The following is a 21,424-nucleotide window of genomic DNA, read 5'->3' as shown; positions in this document are numbered from 1 at the left end:
TAAAATTGAAAATAATTGACCCCCCCACACTTGAGTGACTCCGTTTGTGACAAAGATACCGAAAAGAAACGGCTGGATTGCTGCGTGTGCGACATTCTTGCTCACAAGAGCAATATTATGGTGACCCCATGGCTGCTCCTCTAGTGCCACCATCAGGCTAAACATGCAAACGGGGGACATTTGTAAGCCTTGGATGAGTTCCAAGGCAGGGAATTAAAATCACTCTCGTCCGTTTCTGTGTATGCATTTGTTAGCAAGATAACTACAACTGAGAGAATAAAGAGCAGGCTGTTCACTACCACCAACTTGTGTTGTTTTTTTTTGGGAGGAGGGGAAAGGGAGGGGGGGGGGGGGACAGGACAGGACAAAGGTCAAGGTCAAAATTGAGAATGGGTGGATAGAATTCGTGACATTTGATGAGCAGTAGGCTACCCCGAGAACCTGAAACATTAGGGTTGAAAAGGTCAAGCTCAAGGTCACAATGGAGAGACGTAGAAGAGAGGGTGCAGTAAGGGTTTACTTTGCACCCCCTGGTGCATTGTTTAATTTGTTTTACCAAATAATATGCCTAAAACAGAGCACCAAGCTTAGGGAACAGCGGAGGAAGAGCCTACGCTACGGGAACTGGGGGCTCAGATGTCACATGACATCTGAAAGGGACTACAGTGCAAAACTGAGGAGACTGCTGCAACAAACAGGTGGCTGAAAGACACCCTGCAGGGTTACGTATGACCACTAGGTGGCTGAAAGACACCCTGCAGGGCTACGTATGAAGACACCCTGCAGGGCTACGTATGAAGACACCCTGCAGGGCTACGTATGAAGACACCCTGCAGGGCTACGTATGAAGACACCCTGCAGGGCTACGTATGAAGACACCCTGCAGGGCTACGTATGAAGACACCCTGCAGGGCTACGTATGAAGACACCCTGCAGGGCTACGTATGAAGACACCCTGCAGAGCTACGTATCACCCTGCAGGGCTACGTATGAAGACACCCTGCAGAGCTACGTATGACACCCTGCAGGGCTACGTATGAAGACACCCTGCAGGGCTACGTATGAAGACACCCTGCAGGGCTACGTATGAAGACACCCTGCAGGGCTACGTATGAAGACACCCTGCAGGGCTACGTATGAAGACACCCTGCAGGGCTACGTATGAAGACACCCTGCAGGGCTACGTATGAAGACACCCTGCAGGGCTACGTATGAAAGACACCCTGCAGAGCTACGTATCACCCTGCAGGGCTACGTATGAAAGACACCCTGCAGAGCTACGTATCACCCTGCAGGGCTACGTATGAAAGACACCCTGCAGAGCTACGTATCACCCTGCAGGGCTACGTATGAAAGACACCCTGCAGAGCTACGTATGACAGGTGGCTGAAAGACACGTATGACGACTATTCAAACAGGTGGCTGAAAGACACCCTGCAGGGCTACGTATGACGACTATTCAAAGACACCCTGCAGGGCTACGTATGACACCCTGCAGGGCTACGTATGACGACTATTCAAAGACACCCTGCAGGGCTACGTATGACACCCTGCAGGGCTACGTATGACGACTATTCAAACAGGTGGCTGAAAGACACCCTGCAGGGCTACGTATGACGACTATTCAAAAGTAGCAGATCTATGAGCTCAACGCGTCAATCTTGCAGATTTTCCATTTGTAAACCTTTTGTGTGATGCTGTGGTTTGGTCCAGTAGGGCATTCATTTTCGAAAAAGCACGAGAAGTTTAAATATGCAGATACGAGGATTCTGCCCGACAGAAACTATATATGCCATTATTAGTTTATAATATGTATTATTCTATTAATCGAAAAGGTAATCGATAGAATAATCGCTAAGAAAATACTTAATAGTTGTCTCCACTTTGACCAAAGAGTAAAACCAATTGAAGAAACATCCCCGGGGCATCTACTTCCATTCACATAGTCTACCACCAATATTTTGAATTACAAATTCAATTATATAATTATTATATATATCCTTTCGCTGTTAAAATCTACTCTACTGATGCTGAATGGATCACCAAGTCTAACATTTCACCTTCAACTGTACAAATTAACATTATATTCCCATTGATGGTGTGAACTTATCGAAATAAAAACTATTTCATCATCGAGCGTCAGTTTGTGTTCCAACAAGCAAGTGTAGAGGGAGAGAGAGAGAGAGAGAGAGAGAGAGCGCGCGGAGTGAGAAGAGGGTGCCAGTGGAGAGAGGGAGGTAAAACGGAGCTCAGGGGACCAACACTCCGAAAGAGAGAGCGACCGGTCATGGGAGAATGGGTGGGGTGCCGAGGAACGCCAGGGAATTAAAACATAAAAGAAATTTTAAATTTTAACCCATTTTGGGACGAGAACCCCTTTTGGTGTTTTAAGCATTATGTCATACTTTAGCTATTGAAAACTAGCAGACCTACAAGCTCATAGCGAGCTTGTAGGTCTGCCATTTTTGAAAAATCGTGAAAACGTGGTGCAAATCTTTGAATATATGTTCTTTCAGAGCGAACGTTTTTAACTCAAATCTTTGCTTCTGTCCCTGGAACAACATATTTTCAGATGGGGGTCGGCGGCCAATTACATATATATTTTGGGGTCCTTGACATGAAATAGTTTGAGAACCACCGACATAGAAACATGAGGTTTTTCAGAAAACTGTCAGGATTTAGAAGACATTGTAGAATCTGATCTCAGGTCTAAATGGGTTAAAAGAACCATCCTAGGCTCTACGTCGATTGGGTCCCAGATTTAGACTCGGACCAACATCACGGTTCACCAAGCTGATCCTGGACCAGCATCACGGTTCACCAAGCTGATCCTGGACCAGCATCACGGTTCACCAAGCTGATCCTGGACCAGCATCACGGTTCACCAAGCTGATCCTGGACCAGCATCACGGTTCACCAAGCTGATCCTGGACCAGCATCACGGTTCACCAAGCTGATCCTGGACCAGCATCACGGTTCACCAAGCTGATCCTGGACCAGCATCACGGTTCACCAAGCTGATCCTGGACCAGCATCACGGTTCACCAAGCTGATCCTGGACCAGCATCACGGTTCACCAAGCTGATCCTTAGACTCGGACCAACATCACGGTTCACCAAGCTGATCCTTAGACTCGGACCAACATCACGGTTCACCAAGCTGATCCTTAGACTCGGACCAACATCACGGTTCACCTAGCTGATCCTGGACCAACATCACGGTTCACCAAGCTGATCCTTAGACTCGGACCAACATCACGGTTCACCTAGCTGATCCTGGACCAACATCACGGTTCACCTAGCTGATCCTGGACCAACATCACGGTTCACCAAGCTGATCCTTAGACTCGGACCAACATCACGGTTCACCAAGCTGATCCTGATTTAGACTCGGACCAACATCACGGTTCACCAAGCTGATCCTTAGACTCGGACCAACATCACGGTTCACCAAGCTGATCCTGAAGCCCAATTTATACTTTCGACTACTGTTAACTGTAATGTGGCGACTGCAGCGGATTTGGAACTCTGCTGCTGGAGTCCCTTACTAATACCAAGAAAGCAGAGCATAACACGTGACACTGGCTCCCTCCCGGCGGTGTGTCAAAGAATCGTTTTAAAAATACCACCGTTGGTCTATAAACTAAAGCTTTGAATAGTTGATGGTTAAAATATATTTCTGATCTTATATATGCGATATCATGAACCACTGGAATACTTTCTCACATTCACCCCCAGCAGCTGGAACTGGTGACCTTCTGATTAAACAGACCTCTACTCACTCAGATACCGCTGTACTGACTAAACAAAACCCTAGCCTCTCCCAAAAAGTGACAAAAAAGCCATTTATTTTTTAAACTGTTAACTGCACTGGTTTGATTCCAGAGAACACAGGATCGTTCAACTTTTACTTACGGACATAAATGACCACATGACAAGGCAACTCATTGTTGTCTGTTGTCTCTGTCGGGTGGAAACCTCATGTGGATATATATATATATATATATCCACAACTGTAACTTTTCAGGAGTGAAATTCAAAAAAAATAGCAGATCTACAAAAGCTCCAAACACAGCTACTTTTGTGTGACGCTGTAGTACGATCAAGTATGGTCAAGTAGATGAATTAATTTACGAAAAAGACACGCTTCCCCAAACCTCACAGGAAGCCACGGGTGATTTTTAACCCGCAGCACAGATTGGTTTTAACCCGCCACGCATGTCAGGAGCCATGGGTGATATTAACCCACCCCAAAGCGACCAAATATGGAGATAAGAGGTTTCTGCTCGACAGCGACGTTTTATGCTTAATTTATACTCTGCTGCACGCTGACAATACAATCATCTACACGCTCACAACGCGTCAAGACACATTGTGAGCTTGTAGATCTGCTGCAGTCCTTTAGCATGCAACAAACTATAAAGGAGGTTTGTTTAGCAGGTTGCACTGACACAGAGCACTGACTGATATACGGTGACTGTGAACACGACTGTGAAGTGGGCAGTTAAACTGGACTGTGAAGTGACTGTGAAGGACTGTGAAGTGGGCAGTTAAACTGGACTGTGAAGTGGGCAGTTAAACTGGACTGTGAAGGACTGTGAAGTGGGCAGTTAAACTGGACTGTGAAGTGACTGAAGGACTGTGAAGTGGGCAGTTAAACTGGACTGTGAAGGACTGTGAAGGACTGTGAAGTGGGCAGTTGCTGGTAGAGAAGTGGACTGGAACTGCTGCTCTACGACGATAGTGTTTTAAAAGAAAAGTTCGATTTTTAAAAGAATATAAATTAAAAAGACAAAACAAAAAAACAAATAAATGTATCAAGAAATGGGGAGTGCACTTTGAGACACTTGAGTGTTATAAGGAATTTCTGATTGCCAAATAGCATCTCTCACACACACACACACACACACACACACACACACACACACCAAGACACACACGCGCACGCGGAAAGAGGGGGGAGGAGCAAGCAAACGGACTAGAATGAATGTATGAAGGGCCAAAGACAAGGTGGAGTGTTCTTAACACTCAAACACAACACGACAACCTGAGACTAGTGTCATAGATGGATTGAGGGGGGCGGGGGGGGGTCTAGAGAAGAGATGATGGAGAGAGAGAGAGAGAGAGAGAGAGAGAGAGAGAGAGAGAAGGGAGAGGAGGGAGAAATAGTGCAACAGAGAAATAAGTAAAGCAAGAGACCCTCTTGGATGGGACAAACTGCAGACAGGGTGGGAGTGGAGGAGGGGGACACAAGGAAAGAGGGAGTCCGAGTGTGGGAGAAAGAGAGCAGAGAAGCTCGGGGGGGGGGGAGGTCTGACACTGAGGTCGGGAGGGGGTGGGGGGTGAAGATGGAGAGACTGAACGAGGGGAATCGAACAGGATTTCGAGAACAGCAATAGAGCTCTAGTGCTTTCAGGAATATGGCTGAGGTACTCCATATCCTGGTCTGTAGACGGGCCGCCCCGTCGGGGAGTGGGAGTTGGAGTAGCCGGGCGCCGCCGGGTAGCTGTAGCCGCCATAGGAGTAGGAGGCCGGGTAGGGCGCCGTGCCGGCCGGGGGCTGGCTGGGGGTGTACTGCCCGAACGCCGAGCCCGGGTGCCCGGGCGCGGGGAACGCGCTGGGCTGGGTGGGGTAAGGGCAGGCGGCGGGGGCTCTGGGGGGGTGGTAGCCTGCCGCCGGGGCGAACGGCGAGCCGGGGCTGGGGTAGGGCGGGAACTGGGACGGCGGGTTGGCGGGGGCCGCTGCCGCCGGCATCGGGGGAGGATGGTTGGGGGGAGTGACGGGGTAGGGGGCGTAGGGCATGCCGGAGGAGGGAGCAGTGGCGCCCGCGCTCGGGTGCGTCGGGCCGGCGGGGTGAGGCTGGTCTGACATCGCCGTCGTCGCCATCTGCTGACTCTGGTCGGCGCACGTGGACGACGTCATGATGGAGGGGTCGGCACTCTCGCTCCTCTGCCGCAGGACGTCCTGGAACTTCTCCACCCGCACACGTCTCCGGTGAGCGAGGGAGCGCAGCGACAGGAAGCGCTCCAGGAAGGAGTCCAGAGGCAGGGAGCCTTCTAGGAACTCGTCAGCTAACACCTAGTTGGAGGGAGGGACAGAGATGGGGAGGGACACGGTGACAGTTAGATGGAAGGAGGGACAGAGATGGGGAGGGACACGGTGACAGTTTGTGACATTTATTGGATGTTGAACATACGATCAGTGTTGCCAAGTTTGCCTATTATAAGCGTTTTTTTTCCGCATGCATTTCTGTAAAGTCACTCGCTTGCTGCTGGTCGGTGTAAGGGTTTGAGTGGCATTTGTCACTGTATCGTTGCATATCCAGTGAAATGACTTATCTGCATTTAACCGACAGTGGCTTAGGGGTAGAGTGGCAACCAGAAGGTTCCCCCGTTCAATCAATGACTACAACATGACGTAAATTACCATCCGCTCCCGACCAGATCATAAAAACCCGAAAAGGAATGCTTCCTAGGCTAGGCTGTTGACAGAATGCATGGTGGGCATGATAGTGCCGGTTCAGCAGCCAGTGCCTGTACTAAAAGCTGTGAAACATCCATTTTGATTTGATGGAGAAGGACAGACCTCAGACTCTGCCTCTGTGTTGCTGCCCTCTGTCTGTAGTCTGGAGAACAACGCCTCTGGAGACACCTGACCTACGATCCCGTCTGGAAAGGAGGGGACAAGAGGGACAGCAAAGAGGAGGGGACAGGGAGGGACAGGGGACAAGAGGGACAGCAAAGAGGAGGGGACAGGGAGGGACAGGGGACAAGAGACAGCAGAGAGGAGGGGACAGGGAGGGACAGGGGACAAGAGAGACAGCAGAGAGGAGGGGACAGGGAGGGACAGGGGACAAGAGGGACAGCAAAGAGGAGGGGACAGGGAGGGACAGGGGACAAGAGAGACAGCAGATAGGAGGGGACAGGGAGGGACAGGGGACAAGAGGGACAGCAAAGAGGAGGGGACAGGGAGGGACAGGGGACAAGAGAGACAGCAGAGAGGAGGGGACAGGGAGGGACAGGGGACAAGAGAGACAGCAGAGAGGAGGGGACAGGGAGGGACAGGGGACAAGAGGGACAGCAAAGAGGAGGGGACAGGGAGGGACAGGGGACAAGAGAGACAGCAGATAGGAGGGGACAGGGAGGGACAGGGGACAAGAGGGACAGCAAAGAGGAGGGGACAGGGAGGGACAGGGGACAAGAGAGACAGCAGATAGGAGGGGACAGGGAGGGACAGGGGACAAGAGGGACAGCAAAGAGGAGGGGACAGGGAGGGACAGGGGACAAGAGGGACAGCAAAGAGGAGGGGACAGGGAGGGACAGGGGACAAGAGGGACAGCAAAGAGGAGGGGACAGGGAGGGACAGGGGACAAGAGAGACAGCAGGGGTCAAGGAGGGACAGAGGACAAAAAAGGGAGGGGAAAAAAACAGTAAATATCCAACTTTCATGCATGGCACAAATATTAAAATGTAATTCTAATCGTGCTTTTAACAACTGAACTGAAGCCTTATTTTATACTTTCAAAAGCAGGCTAGAGATAGCCGTAGCTAATTAAAGTAATGATGTGTCAATTTGATTCAGATGTGCCAAAGAGCAAGCACAGTATAAATGTAAGTAAAGCTCAAATACTCTGATGCACAAAGGTGTTGCTTGTCGACAAGAACTGATAGGCAAGAACCCAGAGAGTCCCTGCCTCCTGGACCACAATTTGAGAACCACTGCTCTAGTGTAGGGGTTCCCAAAGTCTTCCATGTCAAGTCTTCCATGACCATAGCCTCTGACCATATCGAGAAAATGGAGAAAATAGCCTTTATACAAGCTCACATGCCTTATCATGTGATGCTTTTAAGCTTGTAGACAAGCTATTTTCACTATTTGTCAAATGCATGATGAAGTATACAGGGCTTAAGTGGTTAAATAAAGGTTCAAAGCATTAATTAATGAATGAATGACCTAACAAGTAAAACATTGTTAACGTTCCACACCGTTGAGCACACAGTCAGGACAACTGGAAAATCTGGTTTTCCTCATCGACACATAGCCAACAGATAGCTAAACTTATTAGAAAGACATAAGCATGTGTTGACTAGACGTAGACGGTTGACTGAAATAGCCTAAATACTCACTTTGCCACAATCCACAAATGCATTTCTCACACACACACACACACACACACACACACACACACACACACACACACACACACACACACACACACACACACACACACACACACACACACACACACACACACACACACACACACACACACACACACACACACACACACACACACACACACACACACACACACACACACACACACACACGTCTGTTTGCCTGTGATGGAAGACTAGTGTATAATGTTTGGATTTAAAAGTGGTGTGCAGGGTGGGAGAGTTAAAAGGAGAATTCCATACTAGAAGGCTTTCTTACCTTTATTTGTAGTCGTTACGTCCCCACCAAAGAGGTCCAGGTGTTATTTTGTACAAAAGTGCATTATTGGCTATTTCCCCTACCATAAGCCCTCAATGGGGGTTGGATTTTTGTGCCAATTCGCTTATTTCCATCGAAATAAGTAGTAAAGTGTGCCGCTTGGGATACCATTTACATTATGAAGAGAGGATATATTAAAAAATTCAAAATTTGAGCGATGGAAATAAGCGAATTAGCACAACACCCCAATGCCCAATTCAATTCAATTCATTGAGGGCTTATGGTGGGGGAAATAATAATGCGCTTTTGCACAAAATAACACCTGGACCTCTTTGGTGGGGACGTAACAACTACAAATAAAGGTAAGAAAGCCTTCTAGTATGGAATTCTCCTTTAAGCAGCTCGTCACACCTTGGCCTCAGTCAAACTTAACAGGATTAATCTTTCCATTGCATAGTCTCGCCTTGGCATGATGCCACAGCTCTACCCGCATTTTTGTCTTTCCATTAGTACCTGGTACAGCTTAAACATCATCATATGTCTTTCCATTAGTACCTGGTACAGCTTAATCTACATCATATGTCTTTCCATTAGTACCTGGTACAGCTTAAACATCATCATATGTCTTTCCATTAGTACCTGGTACAGCTGAAACTACATCATATGTCTTTCCATTAGTACCTGGTACAGCTTAAACTACATCATATGTCTTTCCATTAGTACCTGGTACAGCTGAAACTACATCATATGTCTTTCCATTAGTACCTGGTACAGCTGAAACTACATCATATGTCTTTCCATTAGTACCTGGTACAGCTTAATCTACATCATATGTCTTTCCATTAGTACCTGGTACAGCTTAAACATCATCATATGTCTTTCCATTAGTACCTGGTACAGCTTAAACATCATCATATGTCTTTCCATTAGTACCTGGTACAGCTTAAACATCATCATATGTCTTTCCATTAGTACCTGGTACAGCTTAATCTACATCATATGTCTTTCCATTAGTACCTGGTACAGCTTAAACATCATCATATGTCTTTCCATTAGTACCTGGTACAGCTGAAACATCATCATATGTCTTTCCATTAGTACTTATGCTTATGGATCTGCTATCTTATTACAATAATAAATTAGTTTACTTCACTGTTGTACTACTACTATTATACAGCATAGAGACAGGGAACACGGACAGAGAGTAGTGGATTGACATGCAGCAAATGGTCTGACTGGCTGGGAATCGAACCGAGGACTCGCTCCTCTGAGGCCTTAGGTGCAGCGGTTCCCAAACCTACTTGGCCATTGCAGCCCCCGTTACGTCCCGACCTAGCTGATGCACCCCCCACATGGAAATATAAATTGCATAAGCTATATAGAGACATTTCCTATTTATCCACATAATATATTCATATATACACATTCATATATGTGCATATTCTATTATGTGCACCCAAGTGGTATGCACCCCAACCAATCAATCAGTCGTCCAGGTAGGTTTCTTCAAGGTGGCATTTTGACCATTGAAATGTATGATTGTACTTAACGTAGGGCAACATAAAAGAAAATACATTATATACATAAAATATGGGGAAACCAATGAGAATGATCCCCTCACCCCCACCTGAAACAGATTACATTTGTCTTCTTCCAAGTCAAAGTAGCCATGACTTTAGTCAATAAACTGTCGAGATGCATACAGTTACAGTATGTCAAATCCTATTTCAAACAAGGAGTAATTGTATCTGTCTGTGGTCTGGGCCGGGGGCCTATCCTTCTATCTGTCTGTGGTCTGGGCCGGGGGCCTTTCCTTCTATCTGTCTGTGGTCTGGGCCGGGGGCCTTTCCTTCTATCTGTCTGTGGTCTGGGCCGGGGGCCTTTCCTTCTATCTGTCTGTGGTCTGGGCCGGGGGCCTTTCCTTCTATCTGTCTGTGGTCTGGGCCGGGGGCCTTTCCTTCTATCTGTCTGTGGTCTGGGCCGGGGGCCTTTCCTTCTATCTGTCTGTGGTCTGGGCCGGGGGCCTTTCCTTCTATCTGTCTGTGGTCTGGGCCGGGGGCCTTTCCTTCTATCTGTCTGTGGTCTGGGCCGGGGGCCTTTCCTTCTATCTGTCTGTGGTCTGGGCCGGGGGCCTTTCCTTCTATCTGTCTGTGGTCTGGGCCGGGGGCCTTTCCTTCTATCGGTCTGTGGTCTGGGCCGGGGGCCTTTCCTTCTATCTGTCTGTGGTCTGGGCCGGGGGCCTTTCCTTCTATCTGTCTGTGGTCTGGGCCGGGGGCCTTTCCTTCTATCTGTCTGTGGTCTGGGCCGGGGGCCTTTCCTTCTATCTGTCTGTGGTCTGGGCCGGGGGCCTTTCCTTCTATCTGTCTGTGGTCTGGGCCGGGGGCCTTTCCTTCTATCTGTCTGTGGTCTGGGCCGGGGGCCTTTCCTTCTATCTGTCTGTGGTCTGGGCCGGGGGCCTTTCCTTCTATCTGTCTGTGGTCTGGGCCGGGGGCCTTTCCTTCTATCTGTCTGTGGTCTGGGCCGGGGGCCTTTCCTTCTATCTGTCTGTGGTCTGGGCCGGGGGCCTTTCCTTCTATCTGTCTGTGGTCTGGGCCGGGGGCCTTTCCTTCTATCTGTCTGTGGTCTGGGCCGGGGGCCTTTCCTTCTATCTGTCTGTGGTCTGGGCCGGGGGCCTTTCCTTCTATCTGTCTGTGGTCTGGGCCGGGGGCCTTTCCTTCTGTCTGTCTGTGGTCTGGGCCGGGGGCCTTTCCTTCTATCTGTCTGTGGTCTGGGCCGGGGGCCTTTCCTTCTATCTGTCTGTGGTCTGGGCCGGGGGCCTTTCCTTCTATCTGTCTGTGGTCTGGGCCGGGGGCCTTTCCTTCTATCTGTCTGTGGTCTGGGCCGGGGGCCTTTCCTTCTATCTGTCTGTGGTCTGGGCCGGGGGCCTTTCCTTCTATCTGTCTGTGGTCTGGGCCGGGGGCCTTTCCTTCTATCTGTCTGTGGTCTGGGCCGGGGGCCTTTCCTTCTATCGGTCTGTGGTCTGGGCCGGGGGCCTTTCCTTCTCCACCCTCACTGTGGTCTGGGCCGGGGGCCTTTCCTTCACCACCCTCACTGTGGTCTGGGCCGGGGGCCTTTCCTTCTATCTGTCTGTGGTCTGGGCCGGGGGCCTTTCCTTCTATCGGTCTGTGGTCTGGGCCGGGGGCCTTTCCTTCTCCACCCTCACTGTGGTCTGGGCCGGGGGCCTTTCCTTCACCACCCTCACTGTGGTCTGGGCCGGGGGCCTTTCCTTCTATCTGTCTGTGGTCTGGGCCGGGGGCCTTTCCTTCTCCACCCTCACCTCTAAGGGAGAGGGAGAACTTATAGTAATTGTATCTGTCTGTGGTCTGGGCCGGGTGCCTGTCTGTGGTCTGGGCCTGGTGCCTGTCTGTGGTCTGGGCCTGGTGCCTGTCTGTGGTCTGGGCCGGGTGCCTGTCTGTGGTCTGGGCCGGGTGCCTTTCCTTCTCCACCCTCACTTGTGGTCCCATGCACTAAGGGAGAGTTCCCATGCAGTTAGGGAGAACTTATTCATAGTCCAGTTTGAAGTGATAAGCCCTGCACTGCACATGTACTTCTCTCTCACCTCTCAGGGCACAGTGCTGTCTGTACCGTCTCTCTCACCTCTCAGGGCACAGTGCTGTCTGTACCGTCTCTCTCACCTATCAGGGCACAGTGCTGTCTGTACCGTCTCTCTCACCTCTCAGGGCACAGTGCTGTCTGTACCGTCTCTCTCACCTCTCAGGGCACAGTGCTGTCTGTACCGTCTCTCTCACCTCTCAGGGCACAGTGCTGTCTGTACCGTCTCTCTCACCTATCAGGGCACAGTGCTGTCTGTACCGTCTCTCTCACCTCTCAGGGCACAGTGCTGTCTGTACCGTCTCTCTCACCTATCAGGGCACAGTGCTGTCTGTACCGTCTCTCTCACCTCTCGGGGCACAGTGCTGTCTGTACCGTCTCTCTCACCTCTCACGGTACGGTTTAACAGCGGGCGACAGTCTGACGTTATTTGTCTATGGGACCCAGCAACTACTGGCGACAGCAGGCGAAGAGGCGGTAGTCGAAAAGTGGCCGGAGGAAAAGCCGTTCATGAAAATATTTCATCTTTTGGACAACAACGTCTGGCGATAGCCAACCAAATTCATGTGTTGCTTTGTTTACCATCCACGCGGAACAGTGATACGTTTACATTACATACGGTAATGACAGCAGGAACGCCCACTAGGAGATTTTTTTATCGCCCAGAGTCTCCGCTGTTCGCCCCGCTGTTAAAACGTAGGGTCAGGGAACAGTGTAGTTTGTATGCATCTCCGACAGTCTCTCTCATGTCTCAGTGAACAGTGTTGTCTGTATGCGTCTGTGACAGCCTCTAGCTGGGAGTATCTCACCTTTCAGTGAACAGTGTTGTCTGTATGCGTCTGTGACAGTCTCTAGCTGGGAGTATCTCACCTTTCAGTGAACAGTGTTGTCTGTATGCGTCTGTGACAGTCTCTAGCTGGGAGAATCTCACCTTTCAGTGAACAGTGTTGTCTGTATGCGTCTGTGACAGTCTCTAGCTGGGAGTATCTCACCTTTCAGTGAACAGTGTTGTCTGTATGCGTCTGTGACAGTCTCTAGCTGGGAGTATCTCACCTTTCAGTGAACAGTGTTGTCTGTATGCGTCTCTGACAGTCTCTAGCTGGGAGTATCTCACCTTTCAGTGAACAGTGTTGTCTGTATGCGTCTCTGACAGTCTCTAGCTGGGAGTATCTCACCTTTCAGTGAACAGTGTTGTCTGTATGCGTCTCTGACAGTCTCTAGCTGGGAGTATCTCTCCACCAGGACGTCTCTCTGCATCTCCAGGCGGGGTTTCATGTCCAGGTTCTGCTCGGCCAGGCTGCGGTTGGACGCCAGCGCCATCTCCCTCTCCAGCTGAATGTTCTGGATCTTTGGGAAGGAAAGTGGGCAAAACCTTTATCATTTTATGTGGCAATTTATTGTCATGTGCATGAATGCTGTAAAAAGATCGTTTTCTTTTAACCCATTTTGGGCGTTAAACCCTTTGTGTTTTAAGCATTATGTTATACTTTAGTTATTGAAAAATAGCAGATTTACAAGCTCATAGCACGGCACCGAGATCTGCTATTTTTTTTTTAATCGTGAAAATGTGCCGCAAATTTAAAATATATATTCTTTCAGAGCGAACATTTTTGTTATAATAGTTTTTATTGGGTTTTTCTTTTAAGACATGACAAAACAAGACATACATGACAACGCATACAGACTATAAAGCATAATTAAACGAGCAACAGACAAGACCTATATCGATAAGAAACATTAACAAGAGCTATAGCAAAACATGCATGAGTTACACAATGGAGTCAAGATGAGCCGTAATAGGACCCTATATATATTCAAATGCTGCCGAACTGTCCAGCCCGTTGCACCGCAGCCTCTCCAGATGTATCAATGATACACATTTGTTAAGCCATTTAGTAAAGCACGGTACAGGTCTTCCACTCAGTTAGAATCATTCTTTTGGCTACTAGAGTGCCGAGCAAGAGCGTCTGTTGTGTAGCGAACATTTTTAACTCAAATCTTTGCTTCTGGAGGGTCCCTGGAACAACAATTTTGAGATGGGGGTCGGAGGCCAATTACATATAATTTTTTGGTGGGGTCCTTGACATGAAAATGTTTGAGAACGACTGATATAGAAAAATTGTTTTTTTCTGAAAGCTGTCTTAGAAGGCATTTGTGGAATCATCCTCAGGTCTAAATGGGTTAATGTTTGAAAATGTATGCACATTATTCAACAAATGAATTCATATAGATGACTGGATAACTTGCAATTCATTGTGACAGGCCTAGTAATGTTTAACCGGTCCTTCTAAACATTTGTACAAACCCTGCCAAGAGCTTAGAGTCTGTATGATACCGGATTAATTCCTTGATAAAAGTTGGTGAACATCACGTGTTGTGGCCACACACACACCTCACCTTAGAGTCAGTGTGACTCAACAATACTTCATTTTATAATCTGCATTAGGGCATTTTGATTAATCACATTTTGATTATCAAAGAGGACAACTGTGTCGTCCACAAAATCTTGAAAATGGTGAAAATAGCGAAACGCAGCATTGTGAGGTTGTAGATCAGCTATATTCATGATCTGCTAATTTCAACATTTTATTGTAACTTTCATTCCCAACAACTAACGGATTTTATTGAATTATTGATTATTTTTTATCATCGATTCAACTCAGTTTGAGTGCACAGCTCTAAAGTCAAAGCTCTCTGGCCCACCTATTGTGTGACCTCACTCTGACTAATTGTAACGAGTAACCGTACTGAAGAGACAAAATGCCATACAAACTCGTACAAACGAAAATCCAGACATGAAATGAATAAAACAGATACTAGTCAAATGAATGCCCACTGTCCAGTTGTTGCTCGTGCATGACAAAAATGGCAGTACTGGATGTAGTGTATAAGAGTAGTAGAGTAGGTAATTTACTTCAATTGTGCACCTATATGTGAGAGATGTTGGGAAAAACTAAAGCAAGTGCATCACAATGAGAAGCATTTCCATCAACTATATGTGAGAGATGTTGGGAAAAACTAAAGCACGTGCATCTCAATGAGAAGCATTTCCATCAACTATATGTGAGAGATGTTGGGAAAAACTAAAGCATGTGCATCTCAATGAGAAGCATTTCCATCAACTATATGTGAGAGATGTTGGGAAAAACTAAAGCATGTGCATCTCAATCAGAAGCATTTCCACTAACTATATGTGAGAGATGTTGGGAAAAACTAAAGCATGTGCATCTCAATGAGAAGCATTTCCATCACCTATATGTGAGAGATGTTGGGAAAAACTAAAGCATGTGCATCTCAATGAGAAGCATTTCCATCAACTATATGTGAGAGATGTTGGGAAAAACTAAAGCACGTGCATCTCAATGAGAAGCATTTCCATCAACTATATGTGAGAGATGTTGGGAAAAACTAAAGCATGTGCATCTCAATGAGAAGCATTTCCATCAACTATATGTGAGAGATGTTGGGAAAAACTAAAGCATGTGCATCTCAATGAGAAGCATTTCCATCAACTATATGTGAGAGATGTTGGGAAAAACTAAAGCATGTGCATCTCAATGAGAAGCATTTCCATCAACTATATGTGAGAGATGTTGGGAAAAACTAAAGCACGTGCATCTCAATGAGAAGCATTTCCATCAACTTCTACGGCATTAACCACATGAACCCTAGAGGCTGATTCTGGGCACGTCACAATAGGCACACATCTGACAAAAATAGGCAAACATTAACATCCAGCGAAATTTGCAGATCTACAAGCTTATAAATGCAACGCAATGTGTTGTGAGACTGTAGATCTGCTATTTTCACTATATGCCGTACTGTGAGTGACAGGGTCTAAGGTGCTTAAGAAAAGGGAAACACTTGCACTGTTGTTGTCCATTCAAGTTAATTGTTAACTTAATAGTTGTCATATTCAGGCTGGCACAGAGGGAAAGGTAGAGGTTCTGCAACCACAGAAAAACAGCTAAAGATATTAGTCTGAATGTCAGAATGAATGCAGATCGATGGATGGATATATGGATATATGGATATTTTTTTGTATTTGATGTATTACCTTTTGTTCCTGCTTACTGTAAATCGCGCTAGATTAAGAGTCTGCTAAATGCCTAAATTGTACAGCAATGTACAGAATGTAACACTAATGCTTCTTTCCAACATCATGTTATTAGAGTATCTCTTTTTATTTTTTTTAAAGATATTTTTTTGCGGCTTACGCCTTTTATTGGTTTTTGAAGGGACAGACAGTAGGCTGACAGGAAACGGGAGAGAGATGGGGAAGACATGCAGTAAAGGCTGTGTCGGGCTCGGGAGTCGAACCCGCGGCACACTGCGACTGGATTACCAGTCGGGTGCCCAGACGGTTACGCCACCGCCTGGGCTAGAGTATCTCTCTTTAAATAAATAAATACTTGGGCAGTGCCAGTTTTCACTTTCTCCGTCTTTGAGACTGTAGGAAAGCTGATAGGGAGACGGTATAGGGGAGATTTGATACTAGTCCTGCAGGAAACACGTGCAGTTCTGGAGACACATCTCCTGAAACACATTTCATATGATGCACAATATCAAGCATTCTCTAATGCCGGTCATACTGAAAATTATGCAGAGTGAGTGACATACTCTGAAATCTATTTGTCAAAAGTATTTCTAAACCATAATTTCCTCTAGCACTTAAATTGTCATCTATAGGATCATGTGGTCTGTATACTGTTGCTGATGCCTTTCCAAACAAGAGGGGAAAATACTGATGCCCATTAAAAATGTATTTTCCATATATATAAAAAAAATCACACCCGTGTGAACTGAGTGGTGCAACTACACATTTATTGTTATAGTTACTGTACATTAGAACCAGGAAAGCATGGTTGCTAACCATAGCAACCATGCTCGTTTTTTTGGTACGAACAAACACGGTTACACGGGTACAAAGCCAGTTGTTGGAGTGGTTTGCATCACTCAAAAATACACATTGTACTTGGAATTTAAGTGGTAGGATGGGGTACGTGGGGAAGCAGCTATTTTAAGTGGTAGGATGGGGTACGTGGGGAAGCAGCTATTTTCCACTTCCCGGCTGCCGATCACAAAACAAAATCTCTTCTCATATACCTGCGAGTAGTAACTTTGTGTTAACCAGGCAAGTTGTGGAACCCTGGCTATTTATAGTAAAGACCTGAGGGAGCAGTTGCATTTTGTGTGTGTGTGTGTGTGTGTGGGGGGGGGGGGGGGGGGGGGGGACATTACACAACATGATGATGTGGCTGATCAGCATAACCACAGTCTAGCAGTGTTGGTCACTGAGCAGCTCCACTGGAGAAGTTGACGGTTAGTTTGAAACTTTCCAGGACTTGTGAAGTTCTGTGATAAATGTTTGTTTTTGTTTCCATAATAACCAGGACCAAGCATGAAGAGCGAGGGAGGTACAACATAGAACTAGAGCTCGCTCTCTTAATGTTCTCAGAAGTTAATGTCATGGCAAAATAACCGTTGGAGTATGAACAAAAATCCATTGTACTGTAACTGTAAGCTGGCTGTCCTCAGAGTCTGCAGTTGCTGTTAATGGTGGTGTTGTGTTGCTCAAGTGTTTGGTTGCAGTGTTGTCATCTCAGTTCGACCAATCAATAGCAGTACTTGCTGCTTGGTTAACACATTGGTTAATGATTATTAACATATTGTCACTTTGCTTAATGTACTGATTCACATACTACCAGGCATTGGGCAATGCAATTATTTTTTTATGGATACTGTATTTAGTAGAGCAATTTCATACACCATTCTCCATTTTCTTTGCTAAACTAAGGGCTACTCTCCTCAGGATATGATGCTTTTCAGCATAATGTTATACCTAACGCAGTGGTGTATACCGTCTGCTAATCATTTCATCCACTGACCACGTGCGAGTGCATCGCCTACATACATGCGCATGTCAGACAGGGAATAATTATGGTATACCATCTGAAAAAAACCTAGGCTACATAGGTCATTAAGCAACTAGTCGACTAGTAAATCCACTAGTCGACCTTGTTGGTACTAGTTGACTAGTTGATAAGAAAAAAATCACACCCGTGTGAACCGAGTGGTGCAGTGACGTCACACACTAACCATAGCAACCATGCTCACCTGTACGTGGGGCCACGTACAGGTACACACATACATAGATACAGACAAAGCTGGTTATTGGAGTGGTTTGCACCACTCAAAAAAGAAAAACAATGTAGGCTACTGTATATCACAATGTGTTCTAGGCTATTTACTTGCATAATGGGCAAACGTTAGTGTCGTCATAATTATGCCTTGCAAACGTCATCACTGTAATTTAATCAGTTTGTGAAACCATCAGCCACTGTTATGCAACCCTTTTGACTGACACCTACTAGTACTTAGCAGGTCAACACAATGGACCGTCACCATTGATATGCAATCCAAGGTCGGTCATTCCTATTGTTTCCTATACTCCTGTCTCTCTATGCCATAGAGAGACAGAAGTATAGGATTAGTAGGATAGTATTGCTGTCTGGGGAGGGACGGGGTTACTTGTTTTCAACGAAAATAAAAGCCTGGTTACAGAGGCTACTTTTGTTGGCCATTTCAAACGGAACACTAAAGTGCCGCAGGCACACAGGTTGGGAATCACTGCTCTATGGTACAAATAATACATATATTTATTTGCCTGATGAAGACCTTGTAGGTCGAAACGTTGCAATTGTTGCCTCTTAATAAAGTAAGTCTCGGAGCTCTAGAAACTAGTGTGCAGATGTTTTTTTTTCTCCTCTTTGACAAATACATAAACATGAAAGATTCCTTAAAATAACTTCTTGAAGGAATACATTTGTCACTATAATTTCCATCAGCCCACTTTACAAATACCTAACATCACACTATGTTATCGAGCTGAATACATGACACTTATAGCGGAACCTGGCTTGTGAGCTTGTAGAGCTCGTGCACGACACCTGAGCACATCAAGTATAAATCGCCCTCAGCCTCACAACAAGCTGGTGATCTCTCTGAACCATGATCACTTCCATTCATGGACACAGACAGAACAGAAGTCATTTTCATAACATAACAGGTCTTATTATTATTACCTCATCAGACTCCAGCGCCATGGACTCCACCCTCTCCGTGTTGTCCAGGAGCTCCTGCAGCTCTGATTGGCTGAGGTCCTGGAGCTTCTCCATTTGATTGGCCAGGATGGCTGCCCGTCATCAACGAACCAGGAAATTAAAGTTAAAAACAGTGTAGAGGAATCAGAAAGCGTAATAAACGTCCAATCACATTATGTCCCACACTGGCCTCGTTAATACGGGCTCCAGCCTTCAAAAAGCAGTTTTACACAACAGTCTAGTTATTAATTATTAAAGTTATTGTAAATAGGAGTAACAGACATTACAATTAAACTCTACCGTTTAGTGCCTTAGCTTTTCCCCGCAGTGATAAGCCAACTAATTAACTGGATAATACCATAACATAGTTAATACTCCTATAATAATAATCCTATTATACTCCGCCATACGACGGCGTCGCTTGCCGAAAACCAACATTGACGCTTGTAGAACGGTTCTTTTTGGGCGAGCGACACCGTTGTACGACCCGAAATTAGGCTTTTAAAAGGCAACAATGGTTGAGTTTCCCAGCTAGCTACGTGTAAGCTAAATGTTAACACACACACACTGACACAGGGTGTACCGTGTAATAAATATATTAGACGTAGATAGGCCACAAAACACGTCAAGCCTCATGTTATATTCTGTAGAAACAGCGGTGCCGTGCCGAGGTAAAAATAAAAGGGGGAAAAAAAACCCCCACCGATTTTTAAAGTGGGGCACTTCATGGTTTACTTACCGGTCCGGAACGCTAGCAAACCAGGCCGAACGTGGTGGTGGTGGTGGCGGCGGCTGTGTCACCAGGCAGCGGTCGCGGCATTCAACAACAACACGGGAGCAGGACAGACAGCGCAGGCCGTGGTGTGGTGGCAGAGCAGTGTGTCTGTCGGTGGTGGTTGTGGTGGCACCCACCAACCTGGTAAACCCTCCCTGGCTGGCCCGCCGTTCCTTAAATCCTTCCCCCCGACCAGAACAACAACAACAACCTGGCCGTAAAGGAGAGGACAAGACCCGGCCCGACAGGGATCCGGGCGGCCTCGCTCGTCGTGGCCCGTACGGTGGGGCTATAAACGCTTTATTATTATTTTTTAGCTTAGGGTAGGTGACACAGTTGGTGACAACGACAGGTAGTCCGTGTGGGTAATAATGATGACGGTGCTTCTTCTCCGAGAGACACACAAGCCAGGGAGAGCCCGAAGAAAGCTCCGTAGAGGAACTGACGGCTTGCTTTTTTTGGTGGTGGTGGAGGAGCCGAGCAGCAGCAATAAAAAAACACGTCCGTGCTAAAGCGTAACTAACGGCGGCCCGCCACGCGATACGGTCCCTCCCGACGACGGTTGGAGAACGTAGTCGTGACGGTGTTTATTTGAAGAAAACACGGAGCGAAGAAGAGCCCCCCGGCCGCGCGGTGACAACAAAAACACGGATATTTTGTCGCAAAAAATTACATGGGAAAGTTTCTCGTCACTCTACTGGCAGGAACCGCCGCCATTTCTTTTTGGGACTGGTCCATGTTGTCCCGTTTTCCACGGGAAATGTTTATTTTTTGGGGGGGGTTAAACGTAAATGTAACGTCGAACGAGCACCACCACTGTAGAGATAGCGTGTCCTTGATGTTATCGACGTCGTTCGTGTTTATATTATAACGTTATGCTGGACTATATTTATTTTTTAAATGGTAATAAAACAGTTTATGCCCCCTATCTGCTATGGTAGTGGTACAGTCCTGCGCTCAGCTGATTCCAAGGGAAACCCCTACGTGACAGCAATATTCCATCCTCCAAATTGCTGCCAGCCTGCCTGGAACAGTTGTGTCACTCACTGGCAAATATTGTCATTTTAGGGCAGGGAATTATTTTTCTTTCACTCGTAAAGTCCTAAAATATTGGTGACAATGGAGAAAGTTGTCTGAAACGGAATTTAGACCCTACTTAGAAACTAGAAGACCAAAACATCTTGAGGCTCATAATTAGATTTAGATGGGGCGGTGGCAGCAGTGCCGTTTGTTTGGTTTGGCCCTTTATCATCAATCATGTCATATTATTCTTGTCGGGTAGAAAGGTGTTTGAAAGATGCATTAAAAGATCACAGTTATAACAACAACTGACAACCTCAGTCTCAAAACATTATTTTACATTTATTTGCTTAATATATATCATTATTTTATACATACAAAAACATACAAAATATGACAACACACATCATGAATATACAATAATACATAATATATCAATGTGTTGTTATTATTTTGTTATGTGCAAATTACATTGTTTACTTGTACTCATAGGATGCTGA

General features: G+C 46.6%; 1 protein-coding gene across 1 annotated transcript; it reads right to left on the bottom strand.

Moving 5' to 3' along the window:
• Positions 1 to 357: 357 nt before the first annotated feature.
• Positions 358 to 20,621, bottom strand: vps37c (VPS37C subunit of ESCRT-I). Its single transcript, XM_079499608.1, has 6 exons — positions 19,869 to 20,621; positions 19,112 to 19,221; positions 13,202 to 13,373; positions 6,585 to 6,667; positions 1,619 to 6,077; positions 358 to 743 (listed from the first exon to the last, which is right to left on the bottom strand). Exons 2-5 carry the CDS (start codon positions 19,202 to 19,204, stop codon positions 5,412 to 5,414), a joined length of 1,014 nt encoding a protein of 337 aa, XP_079355734.1. The 5' UTR covers positions 19,205 to 19,221; positions 19,869 to 20,621; the 3' UTR covers positions 358 to 743; positions 1,619 to 5,411.
• Positions 20,622 to 21,424: the final 803 nt, after the last annotated feature.

This window comes from Electrona antarctica, assembly GCF_951216825.1.
Source record: "Electrona antarctica genome assembly, chromosome: 4".
Lineage (NCBI taxonomy): Eukaryota > Metazoa > Chordata > Actinopteri > Myctophiformes > Myctophidae > Electrona > Electrona antarctica.
Note: the sequence above shows the minus strand (reverse complement) of the source record. Positions and strands in the feature narration are given on the sequence as shown.